At 39.9% G+C, this 27,564-nt stretch overlaps 1 protein-coding gene across 1 annotated transcript; it reads right to left on the bottom strand.

Moving 5' to 3' along the window:
• Window positions 1–1,257: 1,257 nt before the first annotated feature.
• Window positions 1,258–22,476, bottom strand: MINDY4B (MINDY family member 4B). The gene is made up of 12 exons (XM_060766778.2): window positions 22,320–22,476; window positions 22,017–22,044; window positions 16,833–17,006; window positions 13,939–14,058; window positions 13,714–13,808; window positions 12,646–12,811; window positions 12,060–12,125; window positions 10,949–11,019; window positions 9,693–9,765; window positions 7,480–7,653; window positions 5,143–5,323; window positions 1,258–1,516 (listed from the first exon to the last, which is right to left on the bottom strand). The coding sequence occupies exons 1-12, from the start codon at window positions 22,430–22,432 to the stop codon at window positions 1,374–1,376; spliced, it is 1,404 nt and encodes a 467-aa protein (XP_060622761.2). The 5' UTR covers window positions 22,433–22,476; the 3' UTR covers window positions 1,258–1,373.
• Between the last annotated feature and the right edge of the window lie 5,088 nt (window positions 22,477–27,564).

The following is a 27,564-nucleotide window of genomic DNA, read 5'->3' on the forward strand; positions in this document are numbered from 1 at the left end:
TCTTGCAACAAGAGCAACTGGTCTTGCAAAACCCTCTTATAGTGTCAAGGCTTATTAAATATGGTTTTCTGTGGTTGAGCAGATGGCGACTACTGGGTGGCATATGTTCTGTATCAGAAAGTAGAGCTGATGTGGTCTATCCAATGCAGTTTTCTGAATCCCAAATCACCAAACTGAATCTAAAGTTGACCAAAAACTGTTCTGTAACCCTTTTGGTACTAATGTTGGAGAGTGGTCCCTGGTCAAAGTGGTCCCTGGTCAAGTGGTCCCTGGTCAGAAAAAGGTTGGGAACCACTGCATGAAACCATTGACCATAGCCTAATCTGGACAATTATAGTGATTAATATGAAAAAAACTCTTCATCATGATGGCATGACTGAACCGAGCCTTGCTTTCAAATCTACAGAGGTCCTTGCTCCACCTGCTTTGGATTTAGCAGATCATGGAAATTAACCCATTATTCACATAAATGACACATACAATTTTTGCCTTTTATGTCCAATATAGCTATAAGAATAACTGCTACCTACTTGCTTTGCTGCTCAAAATAATATTAATTTCAATGACAGAAATCATACTAGACAGAAAAGCATTGTGAATATATGAAAAGGGCAAGGCCATGATTTTGTTCTGACGCTTTCAACATTCAGCATGCTTACTTGACATTTAACTCTATTCCACACATTTGATAAAAGGCATAAATATGTAACACTTGCTCTCTCCAGACTGATGGTGCTCAGCCATCAAGCAAGAACATGGTCAAAGTGCATGCCGTTAGAAGCTAATGATAATATAACAATAAAACTTTATTTATATTCTGCTCTATCTCCCCAAAGGGACTCGGGGCCATATTCCCATGAACACCTTTAGATGTTTAGTAATAGGTTTGGGCATTGGACTATGATCCTAAAGCCCAGGGTTCAATTCCCACTTGGTTATAGAAACCCACAGGATGCTCATGGGCAAGTCACATACTCTCATCCCCAGAAAACTTTGTGAAGGGTAGTCATAAGTAGGAAATGACTTGAAGGTATAAAACAACAACAAATGCACACTATCAAATCCTTGTCCTCAATCATTTCACAGGAAGCATCTTTCCGAGATGTAACTTCACAATTGGCAGAAGCAGCTGTAATTCTTAGTAAGGTGCACACATATGTGTGTTGTGAGTTGTCTTTTGTGTATCATAAGAACAAATTTACACTCATTTTATAATGAAAATGAAATTCAAGGTAGCAATTTTATTATGGTGTTCAGACCTTCCTCCTGATCCGATCCCCATTGTTCCTTCTCCTTCCCTCCTTTAGGTTTCAGAGTTCATGTGAAAGGAGGTGATGGATTAAAGTCTGCATCCATGTCCATAGTCACCTTCATTAGAAGAATGGGACTGTCCCATTCCAGTTGATGGCAGCACCCTCCCACTTAGTTCTGATGGCCATCTCCACAGAAGGAAATCTTTTTTCTGCATCACTGTCCTCCTCACAGTGGTTTCCTTCCCAGTGATGAGAGTGAGTGTCTGAAAGGAGAAAACAAAGACATTATATAAAGCCAGCCTTTCATGTTTGTGGGTTTAATTTCTGCATGATTGTTTCCTGATCTCTCTATGAATCTGTAGGTCCTTCAGTGCAGCTCTGAGATAAGCTTCCATTGGAAGCTGACCACAGAATCATACTAGATGACCTTGAAGTTGGGGTGTTGACTGGTTTCCGAGCTGTAGTCCATTTTCTAGCCGTGTTGGAGTATGCAAGGAATCAGTTAATGTGTGTGTGCAAAATAAGATGCATGAAACTGATTGGTTGGGCAATGCCCTGGAAGATGGCTGAGCATGGGACTTTTGGATACTGTTACATTTTTATTCAGGCTTGAGCTCTGCAAGTGTAGAGAGAGACAGTTTGAAGAGAGAAGCAGAGAGAGACAGAGTTTGGTGTGTACTCTTGCTTAAGAGTTTATTTAAATGGATAAAGAAAGACTATTTGACATTATGTGAGTTGATCCAATTGATCACATTGTACATATGTTGTTCTGAACTAAGAAGAGTAAACTATTTGTTCTTCATTGTTCATCTGTGTGGCATATTTGATTTGTTTTACATTACGCCACAGAAATTTCTCCTAACATTTTGCCTGCATCAGTGTCTAGCATTTTCAGAGGACCTTGAAGATTCTAGAGCAAGCATGGGCAAGCTTCAGCCCTCAAGGTGTTTTGGACTCCAACTCCTACAATTCCTAACAGAATCAGACTCTTTCTTTTTTCCCCTCAGCCACTTAAGTGGGGCCTGAGCCTGTTAGGAATTGTGGGAGTTGTAGTCCAAAACACCCAGAGGGCCGAAGTTTGCCCATGTCTATTTTAGAGGGAACACTTCTCTAGGCATTTATAGATCCTCCAGTGTGATTCTGTGGTTGTACGTGAGTTGGACTGGAGGACCCAAAAATTGCTAGAGAAATCTTCTGTCAGATAAAAATAATTGCATTTTTAAAAATGTGTGTTTTGTGAGGGTCCTGTGTTCCTAACACCCACAAAAGTGGAGGGTCCTGTAGTGTCTCACATACAATTGAAGCTCATGTACAGTTGGATCTAGATTAAGCCATACTGAAAGTAGATATGTGGAAATCAATGTCACTTCAATTGGTCACCCTTTCAATGGGCCTGTTTTAAGTATGATGTACTATGGATCTAATGCATTATTTTACTTTTCTCAAGCTCTCCCCCCCCCCCCCCCCCGGTCTATATTTCTCTCTGGGACAAAAACACATGCAATCTCCTTGGTCCTGAATCAAGGCAAATAGCAGCTTCCTTTCTGGGGCAAATAGCAGCAGGAGGTGGGCAGACTATGGGAGACATTGTGCCAGACAAAAGGATGAAATTCCACCTCCTCCTTTCTACAGTCTCAGTACAGCCCAGGGCTTGCAATTTTAAAAGCAAATATTGAAGATGTGGGCATGCAGTCATGGATTTCTCATCTCAGTCTGAACCAGAGACTGAGGTATATACAGAGAGGGCAAAACTTTATTAGTGTTAGTTGGAGCTCAATATATATGTAGTGTACTATCTATTACCCTCTTTCTTTTTTTTTTGTTGCATTATTACACCAGCCTCTTCCCAAATATCTAAGGGCCCCATATGTATGTTATCTTCATCCCAACTCTGTAAGATAGGCTGGGAGAGGAAAAATATTGACTGGCCCCAACTTATTGAATAAGCTTCCAGATCAAACTCAGAATTTGAAAGTAGTGCAGCAAGAGTTGAATAATAACACAGTATTAACTTAAGTATCAAGAAGGTAAAAAGTAATTGCATGAGTGATAAGTAGAAACAAAATTCAGGGTTGAGTAATGCTTTTAATGGATCACCAAGAAGCCATAAACAAGCTTTAGAATCCTCTCTTTATAACTAAAACTGTAGGTAAAAGGTAAAGGTTTTCCCCGACATTAAGTCCAGTTGTATCTGACTCTGGGGGTTGGTGCTCATCTTCATTTCTATGCCGAAGAGCCGGCATTGTCCTTAGACACCTTCAAGGTCATGTGGGCAGCATGACTGTATGGAGCACCGTTACCTTACCGCCAGAGTGGTACCTATTCATCTACTCACATTTACATGTTTTCAAACTGCTAGGTTGGCAGAAGCTGGGGTTAACAGTGGGAACTCACGCAGCTCCCCGGAATCGAACCTGCGACCTTTCAGTCAACAAGTTCAGCAGCACAGTGGTTCAACTCACTGTGCCACTGGGGGCTCCTAAAACTGTGGAATAACAGAATTAGAAAAGGACTCATGGGCCATCAAGTCCAATCCCCTTTTAATATAGGTTCTCCAGCTAAAGCTTTCTTAGTAGATAGGCATTCCATGTCTTTTTGGAGATGTTCAAAGAAGAAGACCCCATCAGTTTTCTAAGCAATCAGTTCCACTGCCAAACAACTCTCACTATCAAGAAGTTTCTTATGATGTTCAACCATATCCTGCGATAGCGTCACATCATTACACTTGGTCCTACCCCACTGCCCTCTCCTCTCTGTGACATCCCTTGAGATATTTGAAGAATGCAATCATGTCTTCCCTCAGGATTCTTTGCCCAGTTGAACAAGTGTGGCTCCTTTATACTTTTCTCATATGTTTTGTTTTGTTTCAAAACCTTTTTTGAAACAAAAAGTGAACAGAAATGACTCCCACTCATTCTGTTTTAAAGGCTACTGAAACATAGTAAAGAGTGTTTGGGGCACTTTCATTTTTTGTGTGAGAGATACATTGGCCCTCCAAAGTCCCTCAGCCCTCCACAGTTGCCAATCCCATATATGGTAGAGTTGTGCATGGGATTCATTTCCCCCGTTTCCTTCATTTCTTTCATTTTTTTGGAAGCACGAAACAGAAAATCTCCTCCCGCTACAGAAATCAACTTGACATCAGCACTGCAGAGTGGAAACAGATATCTGCCCTCCTGAATTTGGGAGGTTCCCAGAAACGAATTGAAGCCTCCACCAAAAGCCGGGACATGAAATGGCTCACTGTTTACCCCCGAATGCACAACCCTCATATATGGTCACTTCCGACTTTTGGGGTAATTTTTGTGGTTTTGGTTCCTCATATTTTGGGCTCCACATACCTACATTTTAAAAAAGTATCTACACATTGTTTTTATTTTCTTCACATTTCCTGTCTCTTAAGCATTGACACAGATAGATAGAGAGATGTTAATGGATTATATGGCCTAATATGAGAGAGTGATTCCTATCCCCACCACAGCCTCATTGACAACACTTTCAGCATACTCTCCAGGGATGTACTGCTCTTTAAGAAATGTTATTGTCCCTAATCACTGGAGCATTATATACCATCCACTCTCAGAGCTGTGTTCTTGAGCTTTTTGTGTGTGAGAGACATCTCATGATGGAGTGATTTCATTGGGAAAGCAATTTTTATTGTGGCATGCGTCACTTCTAGATATTTTTAATACAATGGGAATTGGTTTGAAATTCAGAAGGATAATTCATATCAATGCAAGTTTCCCCTCTGTTTGGCTTAAGGGGAAAATACGCAAAAGTGGGTTTAGGCATTATTTTGTGGAAAAAGGCTTCAACAGACATTTGATACTACAGAGAGGGAGACACTAATTCATTTAAAAGTCTTCTTCCAGCAAATGTAAGTGCCTACCTATTGTCAAATGCACCGTTCTCTTCTGTGAGGGCTGCCCATTATAAAAATATAAGTCGAAGAGATGTTCCATTTTCCAGTCAGACAAGAGCAATCTGTTAGTGCTGAAAAGAACACTGTACGTTCCATTGATGTTACACAGCCATATAGGCAATTTGGGGGTCTTCAACATACTTCCAACCTAGGATAGAGCAGTAAAACAAGATTTTTCATTCTTTAAATGTGCTTTTGAAACCAAGCTTTTAAAAACTCTTCAACTTCAGAAAGCACTTTCCAGTTTGGCATTAAATAGAAATAAGGGTCTGAAGATAACTGTGAAAATAAATGGTATTATCTCTTATCATGTTATGAGGGCATATGTTCATCTTATGGTGTAGCCATTAACAAAGGAATCACATTTCCAGTTGGCTGAGGAGTCATGGGATGTTTTGACTATAGCCCTCTTTCCATGGGTTGAGATGAAGGTACACAGGCAAAAAACTTTCCTTGCACAAACTTTCCTTGCACCATTATGAGGCTATGGAGGGAAGTTCAGGTCTATTTGGGAGCATAAAAGAGGAGGCTAGGAATGGAAAAGGTCCAAAATCATCTTTTGCATTGGCAAACTTACCTCCCAAACTCTGAAACAAAGCCAGCTCTGGAACTAGAATAGTTCATTTCCTTCGAGCTCTTTCAACAATTTCTTATAGGATTTGGCCTCTTGAACACTGTTCCTTCCCTCCCTCCCTCCCTCCCTCCCTTCTTCCTTCCTTCCTTCCTTCCTTCCTTCCTTCCTTCCTTCCTTTCTCAATATGACTCTTAGAAGCAGACCTTATACTCCAGATGGATTATGACCAGCATGGAATAGATTTATAACTTCCAACTGTCCCAATTTGGCAGCCACCATCCAAATGAATCCTCTCCTCATCCCCCCTTTTCAGCTAATTCCAAAATGTCTCAGTCTCCTTCTTACACTCTCCCTCTTTGTCCTCAGCCTACTTTTGTTGCTATCAACTGAGTTCAAGGTATAAAGGTAGTTTGCACTCCATTGACTGTGTGACAGAGAGAGGAGCAAACAGACAAAAGTAAACAATTGCAGCCTTTCCTGGCTTGTGGGGTTTCCCTTGTTAATAGTGTTGCCACCTTGACTCTCTCTGATGTTGCTTGGCCACACATGTTCCAGTTTTCATCAGTGAAATTTTGCAGGGCATGTAGACAGCAATTTCAATCTTCTTCAAGCACTTTCCTAAACTTATGTAGACCAAAAATTTGGGACCGGAGTCTAAACCACACTCTCCCATTGCCCCAAACACATGGAAGTCAGTTGGATGTTCATACACTGAGTGGACAGCTGAAGAAAGATCTGTGGCTCCATCAGCTGAATGTGATTACAAAGTTGATTTCCCACTCATGTGAGTTTTGTAAAGGTTCTCACCCAAAAAAAGGCTGTAGCAGAGCCCTTTTTAGACTTTGGTGATTAACACATGTGTGTTTGAAGTCACTGAGGGATAAAGCTTACACACATGGTCACAATAGTCGTTTTAACCCTATGGTATATGATGCTCAGGGGAATGCCCATACAGTGCTCATGATCTGAACACAAGACTTCTGTTAAGACAACATGAGGTTGTGTTTCTTAAAAGGTACCCCCCCCCCCAAAAAACTGCATTTTCACAGAGTATATCCAATCCTCATTGTACAGACACCTTTAATGCTCTCATCCAGTAATCTCCACTATCTGTCTCCATAATAATCATAAAGCCAATACAAACAAGTTGCTTATGCGGCACTCCCAACTTTCCAGTTTTGTTTTAACTGTAGCTTCTTATCATCTCTGACCACTGAGCCATGACTGTCCTTGGCTTGGTCCCCAAGCAGTCTATCCTAAAGGAAAGTTGAGATGAGAGATGGTACAGAAAAAAGCTAGAAATGAGGAAAGCCAATGCTGATTTGTCTGATCATCTATAAAGAAATTCATGGCTAAAGCAACAAAGCACAATTAACACAACCAATTGCAAAGTGTAATTTGCAAATGCAAATGGTCACTATGTTTTCCCTCAGTCACTGCACATCTATGGAATATTTTCTCTAATTACTCAGTTTTCTTTGACTACCAAAAATGGTTGAAGATTGCAAGGCCCTTCCTTGTTCAATGATATCGCGGTTGTATCCTATCCATGACCAGATTTTATTATATTATGCATAGTGAATAAGATCACAGCTTAGAAAAGCCATTTAACCACATCTCCCAAATTCCTCCAGCCAGCAGAAACAGCAGTCTAGAGATCCAGCAAATTATAGTCCAAGAAAGTAGATTTTCTAAGCACTAGGCAAGATCAAATCAAATGTTGTTCTTACCTGTAGAAGTCTGTAATGTTCCACCTCTTCCTTGCTCCAGTGTAAGTAGCCCACATCACTACGGGAGAAGACCCCATGTAGTACCTTTTGCATGTTGCCTTCACCTTCCAGCTTTTGGGAGCCATTGAACACATGCGGACTAGCTCTGCCTGTTAAAATGATGTTCAAAAGTGCCTGAAGGGTGAAAAAAATCTAAATTACAGCTTCAGGTAGCAGAATTAATACTGTATCCATCAAATGTTACAAAAGGCCACAACAAGTATAACGCAATTGTAATGGTTACTGTTTTACTTGAAAGTACCTGTAGAAAAGGAGACGCTTCAGTTTCTAACACAGGAAGAGCACAGCTTCGTTTCCAGACTCTAAACTGCCCCTGAAGCTACTGTTGGGTCAGAAAAAAAGGCACTAGCAGTACTTGGATCCTGTCTACTTCCCTAAATCTAACAATATCTTAAGGGAAATTTAGACCAGATTTCTTTAAAAAAAATCAATAAAGGAGTATTTTAATGCCTTTCTCCCATAGTCATTGTTTCAACAAAAGTCAAAACTCTCTACTGAGGTTTGAAAAGGTTGAAAAGGAACATGGATTGCGTATGTTATGCTTTCCTTTTGAAAGTTACTTTTATTTATTTATTTATTTATTTACAGTATTTATATTCCGCCCTTCTCACCCTGCAGGCAGGCCAGTAGCCAGGATTTCGATTCGGGGGGGCTGAGTCCAAGTGAAAGAGGGTCTACCCTAGCAAACCTTTTGTATCGTTACCCCAATACTCCCATGCATATGGGATATATTGAGTAGGGTGATCAGATCATGATATGAATAAACATAACAGTTTAAATAATGCACCAGTAAGGCCTTTTCACAAACCACCATGAGAATTTCGGGGGGGGGGGGGCTGAAGCCCCCCAAGCCCCCCCCCCCCCGGCTACATGCCTGCCTGCAGGGGACTCAGTGCAGATTACAATGCACAAACATTCAATGCCACAGACATATAACATATATAGACAGACACAGAGGCAATTTAACATTCCAGCTTTCTGGCTTCATGAGGGTATGCTCAATTCTGGCCACAGGGAGAGCTGCTGTTTCACCGTCCACTTGTGACAGCGAGTCCTTGATGGAGTACTTCCTCATTTTTATACACACTACTGGAAGGTTTTACGGTGTCATAAATTACTTAAATTAGCCATCCCACATAGCTAAATTTCCTACTTGACAGATGCAACTGTCTTTTGGGCTGCATAGGTCAACAGCCAGCTAGACTATTAATGGTCGGGAGCTCACTCTGATCCGAGCTGACTTCAAACTCATGACCTCTTAATGCAGCTGGTTGCTAACTAGCTATACCACAGCCTGGTCCTTTTTAATGTCATATTGACTTTTTAATGCCATCTTTAAGAGCTTGCTTTTTTAAGAGCAAGATTTTTAAAATATGCAGTTGAGTTGCCCCAAGGGCCACATCAAAGAAATTTTAATATAGTTTACAACAAGAAATGCTGCCATGTTGATCTATTCAAACAAATCAAATCCCAAAGAGGACTAATATCATTATTACAACTAGCTACAATTCCACAGTTAGTGTGCCAACTTTGAGTTCTTTAGGACTATTCCTAGGGCTAGTTGGCAAAAAGGAGGTGGGATTTTTGGAATCCTATGTCTCTTCTTACCTCTCCAGTTTCATCATCTAACCTAGTGAACTGTAATGGGCCTTTAATATGCCTACATATTAATATCATGTAATTGTGGCATTGTCCATAATACATTAGGTTGAGAGCACAAATGTTTAGTAAATTGGTAGGACTTTGCATATGATTAAGCATGCTACCCTACTTTGATATAATACACAGTGAAGTATAATGAGCTTCTCAGCCATAGTAAGTTGCTTACTAGATAATTACTAAATTACCTAACCTCTCTTTTCCCCCTTCAGACTATGTGGTTACCTATTAAGAAATGCATGTGTCAATATTAAGCATTGAAACCAACCATGATAAAAGACTTTGGCTATAATAATCCTGTCTTCTTCCTGTTATTACTGTGCCAGAGTGTGCAAAGTGCTTCAGATTATAATGGAAGATCTGTTTAAAATGTTTACATGCTGCACATGCCTGAAAACTGATGGCTTCTTTAAATGTTTTCCCATTATCATGGCTGATCAATAACCGAGTAAAAGCAAAACAAAAACTAAAATAGATACCACACACAAACCTACTTGTCGACAGATGAAGTTTCCAAGCCTGCACTGCAACAAATGAGTTGTGGTGAGGTCTAGATCTTTCTGAAGCCTATCCAAAGAAATCTCAGTAAATTAAAATGATATTAAGGTATTACACATTATCCCATTCTCATCATATTATCATCATCATCCCCGAGAGGGAGAGAATTTAGAGCATCCTATCCATGCATATCTTCACGGCTCCCTACAGTTGTGCTGCACTATATATCTTATCAACCCAACGATCAATCAGTATCTTACATTTAAATTAAGTAAATTATCAACTCTGAACTAAATAATTAAATTATTCAATCTAAAGTTATATTTTGTTGTTTGCGTATCTATATATTTACCCTTCCTTTTCTTTTTTAAAGTATCAAATCAATTCACAATGGAACCAGATATAATAAAACCATAGCTAAAAGGCTAAAACAAAAAAAAAAGGTATATATCCATCCACAGGTCTCAGAAATTTAATTTAAAAAATCAACCCCAAAAACTTGAGTTGACTTATCCACAGGTCAGAGTATTGCATCTTAACTCTTATTTTAAAAGAAACCATACACTTCTCTGAATAGAGTGGTAATTTGACAAAAGATGAGAACTTATTTTGTCCTGGGAGAAACTAAAAGAAGCACCAACCCCCTCTGGCAGGGGTCTGCCTTTGGCTTTTTCAAACAGTTGGGTGGAAAAAGAGTAGTGTTTTTGCCTCTCTGCAAACTGGATCCACATTTTCATAGCCCCTCCTGTTTCTGGTCACCTTCCCCACTTATTGCATGGCTACCATTTTCCATAGTTCCCTTCTCAACCATCCAGTATTTTGCATGTGCATAAACTTGTGCCTGTTGGCATTTTGTAAGCTATTTGCCATCCTTTGCTTCATCTTTTGTATCTTTTATTACATACATTTAAGTTCTACTCTTGGCTCATCCACAGGTTATATCACATTCAATATTTTTTTTCTTTCAAACATGCCCTTGACTTACACATGTGGGTGGATTAATCATCAGTATATCTAGTAATAGAAACAGTAAAATAAATAAAACCATTCATTAAAACCAGGGGTAACTACAGAGTCAACCATTAAGAAAATGAACAGGAACATATCTGCATAAACAGGTGGGTCTTCAGCTGAGGATGGAAAGATCCAACACTGGCAGCTTTCCTGATTTCAATAGCAAGAGCATTTCACATAATGGGAGTGACATCACAGGACCTTTTGGGCAAATTAAAAGCTCACACATTGTATTTACCTTTCAAATGTTCTTGAGAAAAGTAAACTATAAAGAAATAAGATCACTCCATGGCTTCCTTCCCATTTCAGCTAGAAAAAAAGGATGAATGTTACTTTTGGGTTATGTTGGCATTCATAGTATTCACCTTTTCTGTCTATCTCACTGTAGCAGTGGTTCTCAACCTGCGGTCCCCAGATGTTTTTGGCCTATGACTCCCAGAAATCCTAGCCAGTTTACCAGCTGTTAGGATTCCTGGGAGTTGGAGGCCAAAAACATCTGGGAACCCCAGGTTGAGAACCACTGCGTGTAGCTGAAGGGAAGGTATTGTACTGGGGTGTTTTGAATGTGATTTTCCTGCTTCTTGGTAGGAGGTTGGACTGGATGGCCCACAAGGTCTCTTCCAGCTCAAGGATTCTATGATTCTACTGAATGCAAGATAGGTCAAAACTGGACCAGAACATAATATAGATCTAATTTATAATATAGCTGAAGAACGATCAGGGTGAAAGGGAACATTTGATTGGAAACAGTGGTACAGCGTACTATGCGGAGGTATTGGTCTTCTAAAAGTTTTTCCCCCAATGAAATTTCCCTTCAGTCTCTGATTGAATATTGCATTGAATTAGACACTGAAAAATGCTCCAGCCTATTTTATATTTGTTGTGTTCACATTCCATTAGTAATACTTACTACCCCTGTTCTCCAGATGCCCAATTGCATTTCTAAATGCTAGCACAAGATTGAAGTTACTGCAATGTTAGAAATTTGGGGAGCAGATTTCATTATGGGGGAAAAATTCTTACTTGAGATGCGCAATGCCCTCATTTTACCCTCTGTGGTAACACCTTAGTGTTTATTGATGCATCTGTTTATTTACCATTAAAAGTAACAAGTAGATATTTGTAAGGGACTATGTATCCTCTCAAACCAGCATGGTGTGGTAATTTGCACATTAAATGACATCTCTGGAGACCAGGGTTTGAATCCCTGCTCAGCTATAAATGTGGGGACTGGAGATCACATATCCTCTGCCACAGAAAACTCTATAATAGGCTGACCTTAGGATTGCTATTAATCAGAAATGACTTATGGCACACAACAACAACATCGACAAGTATTTTCCACTTACACAGTGTATATGATCATAGAGAAACTGCTGGGTTGTGTCTTTCTCAAAGAAGTCAAATAGTTGGACCTGCAAATTAAGATTAAGGATTCTATGAGCATCTAATGCTTCTCCCACCCAATCACTGCTTGGATATAATAATCCATAATCTTATTTTACTTTCTAAGTAGCATACCAGAAAGAAAAAGGGATAGACACTGGTGCCAGGTGGGGAATGGAGTAAGAACTTTGCCATATCAGACCGGCATCCTGTTTACTGCAGCAATTAACCAGGTATGTCCAAGGTAGACCCACTAAAAAGGGAGGATGATAATTCTCCACCCTAATTTTACACCCACCACTTAGCAATCACTGACAATCCTTGATAACCTTGCAGAATATTGTTGATGCACCAGACCCTCTTTAAAGCGATCGACATTGGTGGCCATTGACACACCTTGTAGTGGTGAATTTGCACCATGCAGTACTGCACGTCTTTCTAAGATTCTTCTATTTTGGGCGTTTGAGAATCAAACCAGATATTCCCTTCCTTCCAAAACCTTTTCAAAAGTAAGTAAGTAAATAAATAAATGTGGCTTTCTTTACTCACACTTTCAGTAAAGTGATCAAGTTTGTAGTCTTTGCTTGGCGTAAAATAGATGTCACTAGTAACAAGGCAGACAGTGGCTTTCTGATGTTCTCCTGCTGTCCACAGAATATCTGCCAAAGCTGCTGCAAGAGCCTTTTCTTGATCCTTTTGGCTGATTTCACATAAACTGCAAAGGCAGACAGAAACACTATGATGGAAACCATACCGACACACCAGGAGGCCAATAAATACATTGTTGGTTTACATCTTTGGAATGCTATGGCTTCCTGGCATAACTACACTTGGGAAAGATTACTGTTTTGGATTATAGCTTCCAGAAACCCATGAGTGGTGGTTCTAGGCACAAGCTACTCTGGTAAACACACTAAACCAATGGGCTCACTTTGTCTTCAACTTTGGTTTAACACTATGTGCTTTGTGGAATTAGCCTTAGTGCACATACTTTCCCAAGATGGCCAGGAAAAGCAGCTCAGAAACTTTTTCTTCTGTTTAGTTGCATTTTGTTATGTTGTCTGGAGTGGAAAACTGGTATTTACACAACTGTGGTTTTGGTTTATTTAAAACATGCCAATTTTAATCATTGTTCACCAAGCTGATTTTCAGGAACAAGCAATGATGCTAACCACTATTCCAGGGTTATGTGTAGTAAATCATACAGCTCAATATTTCACTGATGAAAATTAGGTACATATGACCAAGCAATAACAGTGTGGTCACAACAGCAAAAATTATTAATAAGGAAGATCATTCAGACTAGAGGCTGCAGCAGATTTGATGTTACCAGGACCAATTGAGAAAGGAAGTGGGAGGATGAGAGTGAAACAAGGGCATTTTAAAAGCAGTTGAAACAGTGGGAAGATAACTAGGAATAGGAGGCTGGACAGCTGCAGATGACAAGAAAGCCATTGAACTCCATATTGATTCCAGGAAAAGAGTGAAATCTGTTAATTTATAAGGTCAAAGCTTGCTTGAGTTAATTTCAGCTTGTGCACTCTAAGCAATGTGTTAGTGTGACATGTAACGGTTATCATTGTGTCCTTTGTAACATTTCCTTCTACCTTTTCTTACCTTTGAAGTTGTACATTTTCCTCTTGGTTTCGTACAAACAATAAGTATTTAATGATGTTAACCTGAACAGCCATCTGAACTGCTGCTGCTCCTCCCTGCAACAAAGAACTTGTGAAAATAGTCCACAATGACAGAAACTGTGCTTGTTTATTTTTTTTAAAACTACAGTAACAAATTCCAGAATCTCCCAACACATTTACCTCATTGGAGGAGCCCAGAGATTACCTTATCTGGAACTAAAGCATAGGCCAAGTCTGTATATGGATCATGGAATCTAAAGTATGATCGTTTCCATTCATAGCTGAAGACTTGAAATGTACTTCCAAATAATATCCTTCGTAGAGCCTTCAAAGAGGAAGAATAGTACTTATTTTTATTTTTATTTTGGATTTTAGAGTATGTACAATTCACTCACTACCTCTGAGGATGCTTGCCATAGATGCAGGTGAAACATCAGGAGAGAATGCCTCTAGAACATGGCCATATAGCCCGAAAAAGCCTACAACAACCTACAATTTTAGACTTCCAAATAATGGATGCTCAGCCTGCAACACTAATGGCAATTTTAGATCAGCAAAACAAAATTAATTTTTTTTAAAATAACTGCATCTATAATGCCATTGCTGTATTCAAAACCAGAGCCTATCATAATTATTTTTCAAGTCAGGAAATCTCATCATGGGTCTTCCATGTCATATCTTTTGGTCCTTACATTGAAAATCAATATTTCCCAAGTCCACCACTTTTCCAGAGCTTAGGGAGACTTATGATGCATCTAATGATTGCAACTAGGATAGTAATCTTTTTAATGGTTTAATTCTGACTTGGCATCCAATTATCTTTCTATATCACTTCTATGGTTTTAATTACAATAAAACCAAAATCATGGCTTTCGCTAATAGGCCCAGGACTTACTCTTGGAGCATAGATGGTCATAAAATTGAACAAGTTACGTCCTTCAAATATCTAGGTGTAGTTTCCAATCTAATGGTAGCAGAAGAGCTCATGGGGATCAAGTATCCAACACCGCGCAGGGGAGCTCAATTGCCATTCTTAAATATCTCAGGACAAGAGGGGGTCACTTCACACCGGCAGCGCTCAAGCTGTTTGAAGCCAAGTCATTAGCCCAACTCTTGTATGGTGCTCAGCTGGGCCCCTTCCCCAGTTTTGCCCCATTAGAGGTGGTTCAGTCCACGTTTCTGAGATCGGCCTTGCAGGTACCTAAATGTGTTTCTAATGCCACCCTGCGACTAGAGACGGGTTTTATGAGAGTGGAGGCCAGGGTGTGGGTGGCCATACTTAACCTCTGGCTCAGACTGTCCCGTGCACCCCCTTGGCCTTGCCCCACTAACCATGGAGGATGACTTCCAATCCACATGGAAGCAGGCGGTAGCATCCAAAATCTCCTCGTTGGGATTTTCTCCAGGTCTACTATTAGCTATGGATTACAATCAAGCCAAAGCACTTATTAAACAACGTATCACAGACACAGAGCGCCAACTAGATCTGGCCTCGGCTCCAACCTTTCTTGTCAGTGAAGACAGCAGATACCTTGCCTCCCCTATGGCATATTTAACATACTTAGAGGTTCCTATTCATCGGAGGGCTTTCACCCTGGCCCGATGCCACGCTCTCCCATCAGCTGTACTCGAAGGCCGCTACCGGAAGATCCCTTTCCCAGAGAGACTCTGCCCCGGTGACTCGGGTCATGTAGAAACAATAGAACATGTGCTCCTTCAGTGTCCGTTCTACAGGGATACCCGTGCCAGGCTTATCTTACCCCTGATAGACAAGCACCCAGGCCATTCAGGACAATTTTATACCTCCCTGCTACTTGCGGATACTAATTCAGCTACAACCTACAATGTCGCAAAGTTTTGTGCAGCAGCATACAAAATCCGCCAGGGAATGACTAGTTCCAAAAGTCAACCGTGTGTCCAGTAATCGTCTTCCCTGAATCTACAATTTGGTGATGGATCTGGACATTGTATGTTTTTACCCTGTTTCCCCTTCTGCTCCCTCACCCATATTGTGTTTTTAGTAGTTGTATTTATATTTTTAATGTACCAAACATGCCAGGTTTGTAAGGAAACATGACACTATTTCCTGTGCTGGTCAATGACCGAAATAAATGTTTTGATTTGATTTGATTTGATCACTTCTATGCTACTTCCCAAAGAATGGGAAATCTAACCTTTTGGACAATAATTGACAAAACTGGACTGTGGTGCAGCTACTTAGTAGCCAGCTGCATTAAATCACTACTGAGTGAGAGGTCATGAGTTTGAAGCCAGCCCAGGCTGGAGTGAGCTCCTGACCATTAATAGTCTAGCTTGCTGTTGACCTATGCAGCTCAAAAGACAGTTGCATCTGTCAAGAAGGAAATTTAGGTACCACTTTATGTGGGGAAGTTAATTTAACTAATTTACAACACCATAAAAAACTCTCCCAGCAGCGTGCATAAGAATGAGGAAATACTCCATCAAGGACTCAGTGTAACAAGTGGACGTTGAAGCAGCAGCTCCATCTGTGGCCGGGATTGAGCATTCCCTCATGAAGCCAGAAAGCTGGAATGTTAAATTGCCTCTGTGTCTGTCTATATATGTTGTATGTCTAATGGCATTGAATGTTTGACATGTATATGTGCATTGTAATCCTCCCTGAGTCCCCTGTGGAATGAGAAGAGTGGAATATAAATACTGTAAATAAATAAATAAAACTGTTTGGCCGATTTTGGGAACAGCAATTCAAAACGTAACTTTTCTTAGGATCTGGTCTTGTCTATAGCTTTTAAATAAATATTTGCAAAAATTATAAAGAGCTTTAAGAAAAAATAGCAATAGATTAGAACTAAGCAAGTTAAACCATCACATTGTATCAATATTGCTTTTGCCCTACGAGAATTGTAACATTAGTTTTGCGCATTGAAGCATTATGTGCATCCTTGAAAAGCAATGAGTGCAAACTCATTCTTCCCTATATTCCTTTTCACTTCCTTATAACAAGTGCAGCAAACTGGAGCCTAGATTCCAATAGTGCTCCTGGATAAGATTTCTGTGTCTCTTCAATTCTGGCAAGATTAAATTTCAGCTCATACTTAATTGACAAGGTCTGCTTACCGCTGCCATTTCCAGTGTGATGGGCTGCCCGCCGAGGTTCGATGAGACAATGAGAGCTTTGGGGATTGAATAAAGAATATTGGATGGAAACCGGCTCTGTTTGAGGGCACTAGTAGTTTGAGATGCTCCGGCTGCATCTTCTTTCTCTTCGTCCAGCTTGTGGTCTTGGCACTTCTATATTTAAACAAATGAATGGACAGGAGAACAAACAGAAACTAAGCAGTACAGCAATATGACTAATCTTGTTTCTAATGTGCTTCCTCTTTCCTCAGTAATTTTAATATATTTCATATTACATGTTCTCCTACCTAAGCAAAGAAACTGTTGCAAAACTACAATATGTTTTGTCTGTTATCTACAAGGAGATAAAATGTTTGTTGTTGCAGATGTTTCAAAATTGTGTGCAGGAACAGAACTCCTTCTTTTCTTCCACAGCTGTTTGCTAATGTATCATCTTATAACAATATCAGACATTTAGAGGCAAGGAGTGCTAGGAGTTTTGCTGAGAGCATAGTTTAGCCACTGATAATTTGACACCTTTTGCAGTAGAGCTATTTCTTTTAGCACATATTCTTAGGAGCAAATCTAATAAAAATGTGGCCAGGGAAATATAGTTATCTGAGCTGCCAAGGTGACTTCAGAGCCAAACATCCCGTTCATTTACTGTTCTATTTATTGTACCGTTGCATAAAATGGATTGACTGATTTTATATAAGACAATTAATTAGCAAAGAAAATCCTCCCAACTTACATGCCTGATAAAAAGTGCAGGAATCTTTTCTATGGCAGAAAAGACAAACACTTTTTTTTACTTACTAGCTGGCTCTTCTTTATTTCCTCTTGCAATATTTCTATGTAACTCAACTTGGAACCAACCCATCTTTTGACTTCTTGCAGTTTTGGTTCAGGATCCATAGCTCACTAATAGAATGAAAGCCGTCGCCGGGAAAGTTACCTGGCGACAGGTGAGACTCGAAAGGTAGAGCTGCCTTGGCTCGGTCTCCCAGATTATCATTGCACAGCAGCTCTTGTTCAGGTTTAGAAATTAAATGGCTCTTGTCAAGGCTAAAGCACTAAAAAGGAGACTGGAAATAAAGATATAAATCCTAGCTCAATCTATATACAGAATTTAGAAAGATTCCCTTTTCTCTCCATAAAGATAAAGGTTTCCCCTGACATTAAGTCTAGTCGTGTCCGACTCTGGGGGGTGGTGCTCATCTCCATTTCTAAGCCGAAGAGCCGGTGTTGTCTGTAGATGCCTCCAAAAGGTCATGTGGCTGGCATGACTGCATGGAGCGCTGTTACCTTCCTGCAGAAGCGGTACTATTGATCTACTCATATTTGCATGTTTTCAAACTGTGAGGTTGGCAGGAGCTGGAGCTAACAGCAGGAGCTCACTCTGCTCCCCAAATTCAAACCACCAATTTTTTGATCAGCAAGTTCAGCAGCTCAGCGATTTAACCATATGCACCACCATGTGTTAGTTATTTTCCCTTCTGTGTCATATGTTCTAGATTGTTTAGGAGATATTCAATGCAACTCTACATGTGATTAGTAAATAAAATTATGTAAATCTCCATTAATTGGGCAATAATTGTATATGTTGGATGTGTCACTGTTATACGTGGGTGAGGCAAAATGTAGCAGAAGTCCCAAAGTAATATGTGGGACATTATTTTGCCACAGATAGTTTTATAGCACTTCCTTATCCATTCATTCTGTCAATAGTGGTTCCATTTACTTTTTCCAATGAATTGCCTGGAAATTTTTTAAAAAGAAAAAAAATTAATGGCTACTCATTCAGAACATGCTGTTATCTTGGTGCAGCAACAGAAGTCCAAAACAATCATAATTTAATACTTAAAAATATGTTCAAAGGATTTTTAGTATAGCCGAAGGCTTTCATAGCCAGAATCACTGGGCTACTGTGAGTTTTCCAGGCTGTATAGTCATACAGCCTGGAAAACTCACAGCAACCCAGATTTTTAGTATATTTTTTTTATATACAAACCACTTTGTACATAGAAGGAAGGAGAAATTACACTAACCTCCCCTTTACACATTCTGAGATAATCTTGCCATTATTTTGGTGATCTCTCCCCTGTGTTCTTAATACAAGTTTAGGAGACAAAGTATGGATGTCCTTATGTTGTTAAAATGCAACTCCAAACATCCCCCGACACTGACTATATTGGCTAGGGTTGCTGGGAGGATTAATAGAATAATATCTGGAGGGCCACATTTGCCCTCATTGATTCGTAGATAACTGCACATGGCTATTTGTCCCCTTTTGACGACCTTCTGATTACTTCAGGACAAGTAATCAAGAATATTGGCTATGACCAATTCATTTGACAATTCTAAACAGAGAGACAGGGTTCAAGAGGCATTCTGAGCACTCGCCACATATTTAAAGAAGACAAATACAATCTTGTGCAAATGATAAGATCTTTTGAGATGGGTTTTTTTTTCCCTATCACACCACCATCACATGCACAGTTAGTGAAGACACAGGAAACAATCTGTTCAATGGCCATAAGAGATAAGACTTTACTCCCTCCAAGACCCTTTTCCTGGAAGGCAAAGTGCTTTTTATTTAAATAGGCCTTTGGTTTTCAACTGGCTCTGGTAAAAGGGCCTTTTAATGGGATGTGAGAGGACGTCATAGAGAGGAGGGAGCAAGCTTGTTTTCTGCTGCCCTGGAGTCTAGGATGCGGAACAATGGCTTCAAACTACAGGAAAGGAGATTCCATCTGAACATTAGGAAGAACTTCCCAACTGTGAGAAGTGTTCAGCAGTGGAACTCTCTGCTCCAGAGTGTGGTGGAGGCTCCTTCTTTGGAGGCTTTTAAGCAGAGGCCGAACGACCATCTGTCGGGGATGCTTTGAATGCGGTTTTCCTGCTTCTTGGCAGGGGGTTGGCCTGGATAGCTCACGAGGACTCTTCCAACTCTGTGATTCTATGATTCTATGACTCTTATGTTTTGTATGTATTTTTACCACATTTGAAATATTATTACTTGATTGTCTGTTTAAAGGTTTTAAAAAATTTAGGCACACATATTGCTTTAATTGTAATAAAATAAAATGGTAAATCCGGCAAAGAATTCCAAATGTCTGAAATCTCACTAGCAGATGTTATTGCGTGCCTTAAAGATGTTTCTGATCTATGGACACCCTGTTCTGTAGCCCCTAAATTTCATGGACAAAACCTAGGATCTGTATGGACAGGCAACATCAGAGTGTTTTCAAGTTGGCAAAAATGGTTAAAGATGAAGAAGACACAAAGTAGTAGAAGATGCAGCACTGGGTTGTTGTAGGTTTTTTTGGCTGTATGGCCATGCTCTAGAAGCATTTTCTCCTGATATTTTGCCTGCATCTATGGCAGGCATCATCAGAGGTTGTGAGGTCTGTTCATTTAGGCTGAGTATACAGAGAAGAATAAGGTTGTGCCTTCTCCATTCCTTTCACCTCACTGGGTTTTTTTTTTGTGATATAAGTTTTTATTGTGTTATGTGCATGCAGTATACAAAATACAAATATGGTTTCCCCAGACCCACCCACCTCACTGGGTTATTAAGTGCAAGCTACTTTTGCAACAATTAAAACAAGTTTATGTTTTAGCAGCCAGATCCTCTATTGCTGGAGATATAAAGCAGATGCTGCATTTATACCTCCTCCTCATCAAATTATGTCCAAAGACCCAGTTTACACTTACACCTGTCAATCATTCTGTGGTTGCATTCTAGGTTGTTGATTTTGCACTATGCAGGGGGCAGAGTGGATGAACTTCTAAGATAGTTATCAACATTTTTGATTCTATAATTCTTGGGTTACAAAAACTGCAAAGAGCAATAATTTCTGTTTTTCTGCCTCTTGGCAGGGGGTTGGACTGGAGAGCCCATGAGGTCTCTTCCAACTCTATGATTCTCTGTGTGTTGTTTATTTGTTCAGTCACTTATAACTTTGTGATCTCATGGACCAGCCCACACCAGAGCTCCCTGTCGGCTGCAGCAAGCCTCAGCTCCTTCAAAGTCAAGCCATCAATCCTACTTGCCCTTGGTCTTCTGTGTGTACATGAAATTAAAACAATGATGATTTCCCTGGCAGAAAACAGAGCATATCTTTTTTGGTCTATGTCTCTCAAATTCTATCAATTGCTGAGAGAATCTAGGAATTGGAATCTAAAGAAGTAACTCTGTTAAAGAAATATCTTTTCTAAGCTATGGAAGGGAGAGAAGGGCATGTTTGCTTAGGTATGTGATCTGGTAGTTTAAAAGATAACCCTGCAAAGAGAAAATCTATTCTTTTAGAATATTTTTGGTACTGTTTCATTACCCAGATGGAGACAAAAGGGGAGTTTAGACAGAGAAGGATAGTCCATTGGCGGGGTTGGGGGAGGGGGGTCGGGGAGGTGATGGAGGAAAACCATTTCCTCCATTTTTGATGGTTATCTCCCTCCCCAAATTTCCCATGTCATAAATGAGGGTTGTTTCGACTATGGCAACATGAATGGGGGAGAATAACAGGAAAGTAGGGAGAAATGGTTTAACTCCTTAAAAAAACTTCCAACATGTCATGGGATTAAAAAAACTTACTCAGAGGTTGAAATAAAAAGTTACAGCTGATGTGAGCAATGTCAGGAACAAGTAAAACATGGTTTAGAGGTTTAGAGACACAGCAGGAATTTAAAAAACAAAACAAAACAAAACAAACAAACAAACAAACAAAAACAAAACCCCACATCCTTCAACTTTCCACCAGTTTTTTTTCCATCTGGAGGAGCTCTATGTGAAGATGAGAAGCATTTTGCGTCTTAGGCTAAACTGAAGTCTCAAGGCAAGCCTAATTTCACAAAATACATGTTGTAGTGGCATTGTACCAATCAGAAAGCGCATTTAGAAGTTTCATGGAAATAAATATCTCAATTTCTTTATTTTATGCTGTTCGTGGATTTGAAAACTGACAAAGAAAAGTTGGAATTTTACATATATTTCTAAAAATTACTGTTTGCCCTGTGTTGTCAGATACCTTTATATGAAAATGCCACTGAAATACAGTACACTGAATAAGCTATCCTTATATTTACAGTTTGCTTACTCTCTTATAGAAACAGCCTTGTGAAAAGCAATTGCTTTTGACAACTGTCAGGATCACAACATGTAAAAATATATGGAAAAATTACCTGAGGGGTAGGATGACTGATTTCCAACCTGAATGAAAAGGGATAAAGAATACACAGCTGAAGAAGATAGGAACTCCAGTTCAACAAAGAAATAGCTTGCATGACAAGCAACAGAAATAGAAAACAAAACAAAGTGAATCATCACTATGGTATGTAATGAATAGAGCATAACACGGACTTCCCAATTCTATGCATTTTTATTCAAATGCAATTTTAACTAAATTCCTATGGGAATTTCCATAGGATTCTAGACTGCCAAACGATCTAATATTTGGGATAAAGCATAAACAAGGGAGACCTTACCCATGAAGACTAAATATCTTCCTCCACTTGTCTAGATCTGATATTTTGCTGGTTATCTCTTCGAGTTCCATTTGTTTCAGGCTCTGTGGATCAGCCAATGTTTCCTTGTCCATTTGTATACTGCAGAACACAGCGTTAAGTAAACATTAGAAGTCAAGTCTCTCCAGCGTGTAGAAGTCTTCTCTTCTGCTCATTCTTTTTATATAAGCATCTAGATAAAGTGTTCTGAACTTGGGTTTGAATAGCCGGAAGCTCAGTCCTTTTTCTGTCTCCACTCTGCGCCTACTGTAAACTCAACACTGTCACATTACAATTAAACTTTCATTAGAGCTGGACGTAGCCCCATGTTTTTCTGTCTATTGTATATTCGGCATAAATGTTTAATTTAAAGACACAGATTTATATTAAAAGAGCCTGCGATTACATATCTGTTTCAGGGAAATCGGAATTATTTAATAATTGATAGCAAGGGCCTCCATATCGTGTAAGAAGGTTGACAGGTTGCTTTTATACAACATGACAGGGGTTGGTCTCCCAAAGGGTTAATGCTGGAGTCTGTTCAAGTTGATAGCAGAATGATGAATGGAATGGAATGAGATCCATATCTTGTCCTTAAATTAATAGCAATTGGACTAATACACTTCCTGAAGATCTCATGTCTACAAAACACAATATGCTTTGTAAAGGTTAGGTAGTGTTCAATTTAGGAAAGAAGAAACTTAAACCAAAGCCAGGCATTTGATCTTTGATGGGCATGTGCTGATATGGCAGCTGGAATGCATGTGATATTGGGTATACTGGTGGTCATTGGGCTTTGGGTTTCTCAGGTCTGTATTGTTTTTACTGTGACCCCAAGATCCACCAAAAGAGCTGAATGTAAAAGTAATGGGCATAAACCTATTTGCTAGTTTTTCTTGGAGTTGTCATGGGCAAGTTGATTCTGATTTATGGGGGCCCTATCATATGGTTATTATATTCAGAGGAGGCTTGCCATTCCCTTCCCTTTAAGCTGAGAGAGTGTGAAGTTCCCAAGGTCACTCTGTAGGTTTCCTTGGTTGAAAATGTATTCAAATTTTGGTTTCCCAGAGTCCTAGTTCAGCCACTATACCATGTCATTTACTTTTTTTTTTGGTCATGTCAGGAGCAACTTGAGAAACTGCAAGTCGCTTCTGGTGTGAGAGAATTGGCCGTCTGCAAGGACGTTGCTCAGGGGACGCCTGGATGATTTGATGTTTTATCATCCTTGTGGGAGGCTTCTCTCATGTCCCCGCATGAGGAACTGGAGCTGATAGAGGGAGCTCATTCGCCTTTCCCCGGATTCAAACCTGTGATTTGTCTGGTCTTCAGTCCTGCCAGCACAGGGGATTAACCCACTGCGCCACCGGGGGCTCCATGTCATTTACTGAATCAGTAGAATGTCTGTATTGATTCCTGTAGATATTTGTCATAAAGTCAGACAAAGGTGCTATTGCATCAAAATTACCTCTCATTTTCTCAAGGAGATGGAATAAGAAGCAGTTAATCTAGCCTATGTCTGCTATCCAGAAGGTGGACGTAAAACAGAATGGAGGATGAGCCCTGAAAATAGGACTTTGTCAAGGGCCAAGTGGCTTGACAGGGAGCTCTGGCATGGGCTGGTCCATGAGGTCATGAAGAGTTGGAAACGAATGAATGAATAAACAAAAACATAGGCCAAGACTCAAACTCTGATGAGGTTGATTTTCCACCTCAACTCGTGGAATGGCAGCTTCAGAATACACTAAGCCAGGATCCACCCGAGACTGATCAGACAAAGACAGCATTAGAGCAACTGGAAATTTTCTATAAGGAGACATAGCTTCCAAGCCCAGTGGTGGAGAAGAGGGCAGAATAAAGATGTTTAATGAGGCTTCCAAGAAAAATGAGAAGCTCTCTTAATCAAGGACAATTGGGTGCAGCCAATTTAAGAGACAGCTCTGACCCACATTCTCTGTTGGAAACAACTGTCTGGTCTTTAGCTATGGCATGTCGTTCCTACCGTTCTGCTTCAGATACCTGAAACTCTGAATTTAGACTCACTGACAACCCTGTTTGGCTCTCAGAATGTTGGACTGGCTTTTGATTTCTGTCTTGCACATCTTTATTTTTGCACGCAAATCCTTCCAGGCAAGTTAGCTTTTCTGAACTTTGATTTACAGGCCCTGTCTTATCTGTCATTATCTGCACAAACTTGGAGTAATTTGCTTCCTCCATAGCAACTGTTTGCATGTGCGTCAAAACCTGAGTGAGGATAGATTGGGAGACAAGGATAACGCTAATTTGGTAACTATACAGACCCCACTGAGAGTCTTTGCAAATTACAGCTACAAATCAAATAAGCCTTGGAAATAGTAGCAAGCTGCCATTCTCCTAACTAAACTGGACATTTACATGCAGGTCATTCCTCTTGTGCAGCCCTCTGGAGAACTTGCACCCTTGTCTGCTGCCTGGAGATAACCCACAAAAATTGGAGCTCAGTCCCAGACCTTGAGATCTGATAACCCTTGTAATCAATGTTTAATGCAACATGTTTAATGACATTATCAAATTCTTCCCCTTTGTAATACCATCAGCACCTGCCTCCTGTGACATTACAAGGGGTCATCCCAAGATCTTAGGTTTTCGCCTTGGAATAGTCCTGATCTGGCGAGCCTACTGCTCGACACTTTCAAATGAACACAGCTGCACAAATATTATCCTCTGACCTTACTCTGGGGTTCCTAAAAGACCCTTACTATAATTATATGGTATTGAATGAACCATGGAAGACAGTCTATAACAGATACACATACTGCAAGGAATAAGAGAGAAATTGCCACGAGTGAGTGTAAAGTCATATCTGGAAAGAAGTCATGCCGTGCTCTATTGTGAAATGTCTTTAGGGAAAATCTACTACCTGTTAATGAAGTTAAGATGAATGCAGTCTTAAAAGCCACCAGAAACCTGAGTAAATAGTTACATGTTAAGAGGTAGGATTTTAAGATAAATAATTCATCAAAAGAGGAATCCATCCCAGATCACTCTGTAACAAGATTGCTGCAAAAAACAATTTCTGCTTTCCCCTTGCAGTGAACAATTTTGGAAGTTTTTCAGACACACTTAAGATGCATCTACACTGGAGAATTAATGCAGTTTGGCACCACTTTAACTGCCACAGCACAATTGAACTTCTGTGACACATCAGCATCTAGAGCAGAAAAGGCTAAAGACCTTTTAAAACTACAACTCTCATGATTCTGGTAGCACAACAGATTAAATTGCTGACCGGAAGGTTGGTAGTTCGACTTGTGCTGTTAGACCCAGCTTCTGCCAACCTAGCAGTTTGAAAACATACAAATATGAGTAGATCAATAGGTACCACCTTGGCGGGAAGGTAACAGTGCTCTATGCAGTCATGCTGGCCACATGACCTAGGAGGTGTCTATGAACTACGTAGGTTATTTGGCAATAAATTGAGGTGAGCACCACCCCTCAGAGCTGGTAAAGGAAGCCTTTACCTTTATCTGTGTTTTGTTGTTTTTAGGCATTGAATGTTTGCCTTTGTGTTTTTGTATACTGGGATCCACCCTGAATCCCCTTGGGGAGATAAGGCAGAATACAAATAAAGTATTATTATTATTATTATTATTATTATTATTATTATTATATTGAGCCGTGGCAGTTAAAACAGTGCCAAGCTACATTGATTCTACAGTCTAGGTCAGTGGCTCTTAACCTGTGGCCTGCGGATCACCAGTAGGCCACAAGGATGAAAATCTGGTCAGTGAGCCTCCTTTCTCTTTATTTATTTTATTTTCATTCCTTTCACACTGCCTGCCACACCTTCCCTGTTGCTGACCTTGGCATATGTTCTGTATCAGAAACTAGAGTGGATGTGGTCTATCCAATGCAATTTTTTGAATCGGCACCTCAAACTGAATCTAAAGTTGACCAAAACTGATTTGTAACCCTTTTAGTATGAAGAATGGTCCCTGGTCAAAGTGGGCAAGTAGTCTAAAAAGGTTGGGAACCACTGGTCTAGATGCACCTTCAGTGTGAAACTATACATTACCTCAACAACTTTAGCTTTCCAAACCACTGCCTGACTGGATTATGTAAATACTGTGTCATAAAGAGGGATTAACAGATCCTATAAGGAGAGATTAGCAGATGAGAGGGTCAGTCTTTCAGCTTCTGCCATCCTTTGTGATAATTCCCTAGAAACAGTAGGCTTACGTGCAGTTTCAGAGCTTGCCGAGGGAATTTCTTTTTTAAAAAGTGACCTATTAAGAATAGCAGAAGAAAATTGTTCCAGTGGGAGAGGTTATGGATGGCTTCCCAGCTACTGATTTTCCTTACACGTATCCCATCTCTGCATGTATTTGATCAGTAATATAAAACAACTTCAAAGTGCACTAAAGAGTTTTTATTTATTAATTTGCCTGTAATTGCCCTTGAAATAGCAGCTTACAGGATTCTTTGCAGGGAAAGCACATTTTAAAAACAGTTGCTATGATTAACAATGACATAGACTGTGAACTGCTGTGGACTATAATGAGATTTCTTGAGAACTGGAGTCATTAAAAGCACAGCTGGGATTTGGAAGTTGAGAGGGTGACATGCAAAGGAGAAGGGTCTGGACAGAGCAAGAGGGCAGGCCGCTTTTTGAACAAGCTGCAAAAGGAGCCCAAAATAGACTTTATTGAAGTGAATTCAGTCTAAAGTGGGGGTTGTGCTCTGTCACACCCTGAGATAATGTATTTTATATTTTTTGTGGCAGTGTTGCATTTCTTCTTTCAATAAATAAAATGGTGTATGTGAAGCTAAGGCAAACAGAGGTTGTTTGCAGCAAGTAATATTTTCAGTTTGGTGTTTCAGCTGCAGTTGCAATGACCAAATGCCAAGAAAGGCAACCCATTTACCTTTAGGAATTAGGTAGTCTCTCTCCTTAACTCTCAGTGGTAAGCTGCACAGGCTAGATGGTATAACTATTAAGGATAAACAGAAGGCTTAGTCTCCTCATCTCCATGTAGTCCTTTTATTGTGTGGATGGAATATTGAATTGAAATTCTTACGACGAGCAAATAAACAATATTACTTAATAGTAGAGCATATTTCCAGAGGATTTGAATTTGACCAGAACATATGGAAAATTTCAGATCGGACCAGAAGCTAATTTATATATACAGTAGAGTCTTGCTTATCCAACCTTCGCTCATCCAATGTTCTGTATTATCCAATGCAGTCT

This window comes from Anolis sagrei, chromosome 3, assembly GCF_037176765.1.
Source record: "Anolis sagrei isolate rAnoSag1 chromosome 3, rAnoSag1.mat, whole genome shotgun sequence".
In the NCBI taxonomy this organism is placed as follows: Eukaryota; Metazoa; Chordata; class Lepidosauria; order Squamata; family Dactyloidae; genus Anolis; species Anolis sagrei.

Bases quoted from the DNA above. Each gene is read 5' to 3' on its own strand.
- MINDY4B (XM_060766778.2), bottom strand. From the start codon at position 22,432: ATGGACAAGGAAACATTGGCTGATCCACAGAGCCTGAAACAAATGGAA. The intron at 22,045-22,319 runs GTAAGGTCTCCC...CTTTTCATTCAG, and splicing joins AAGATATTTAGTCTTCATGG to GTTGGAAATCAGTCATCCTA. The intron at 5,324-7,479 runs GTAAGAACAACA...GCTCTATCCTAG, and splicing joins AACATTACAGACTTCTACAG to GTTGGAAGTATGTTGAAGAC.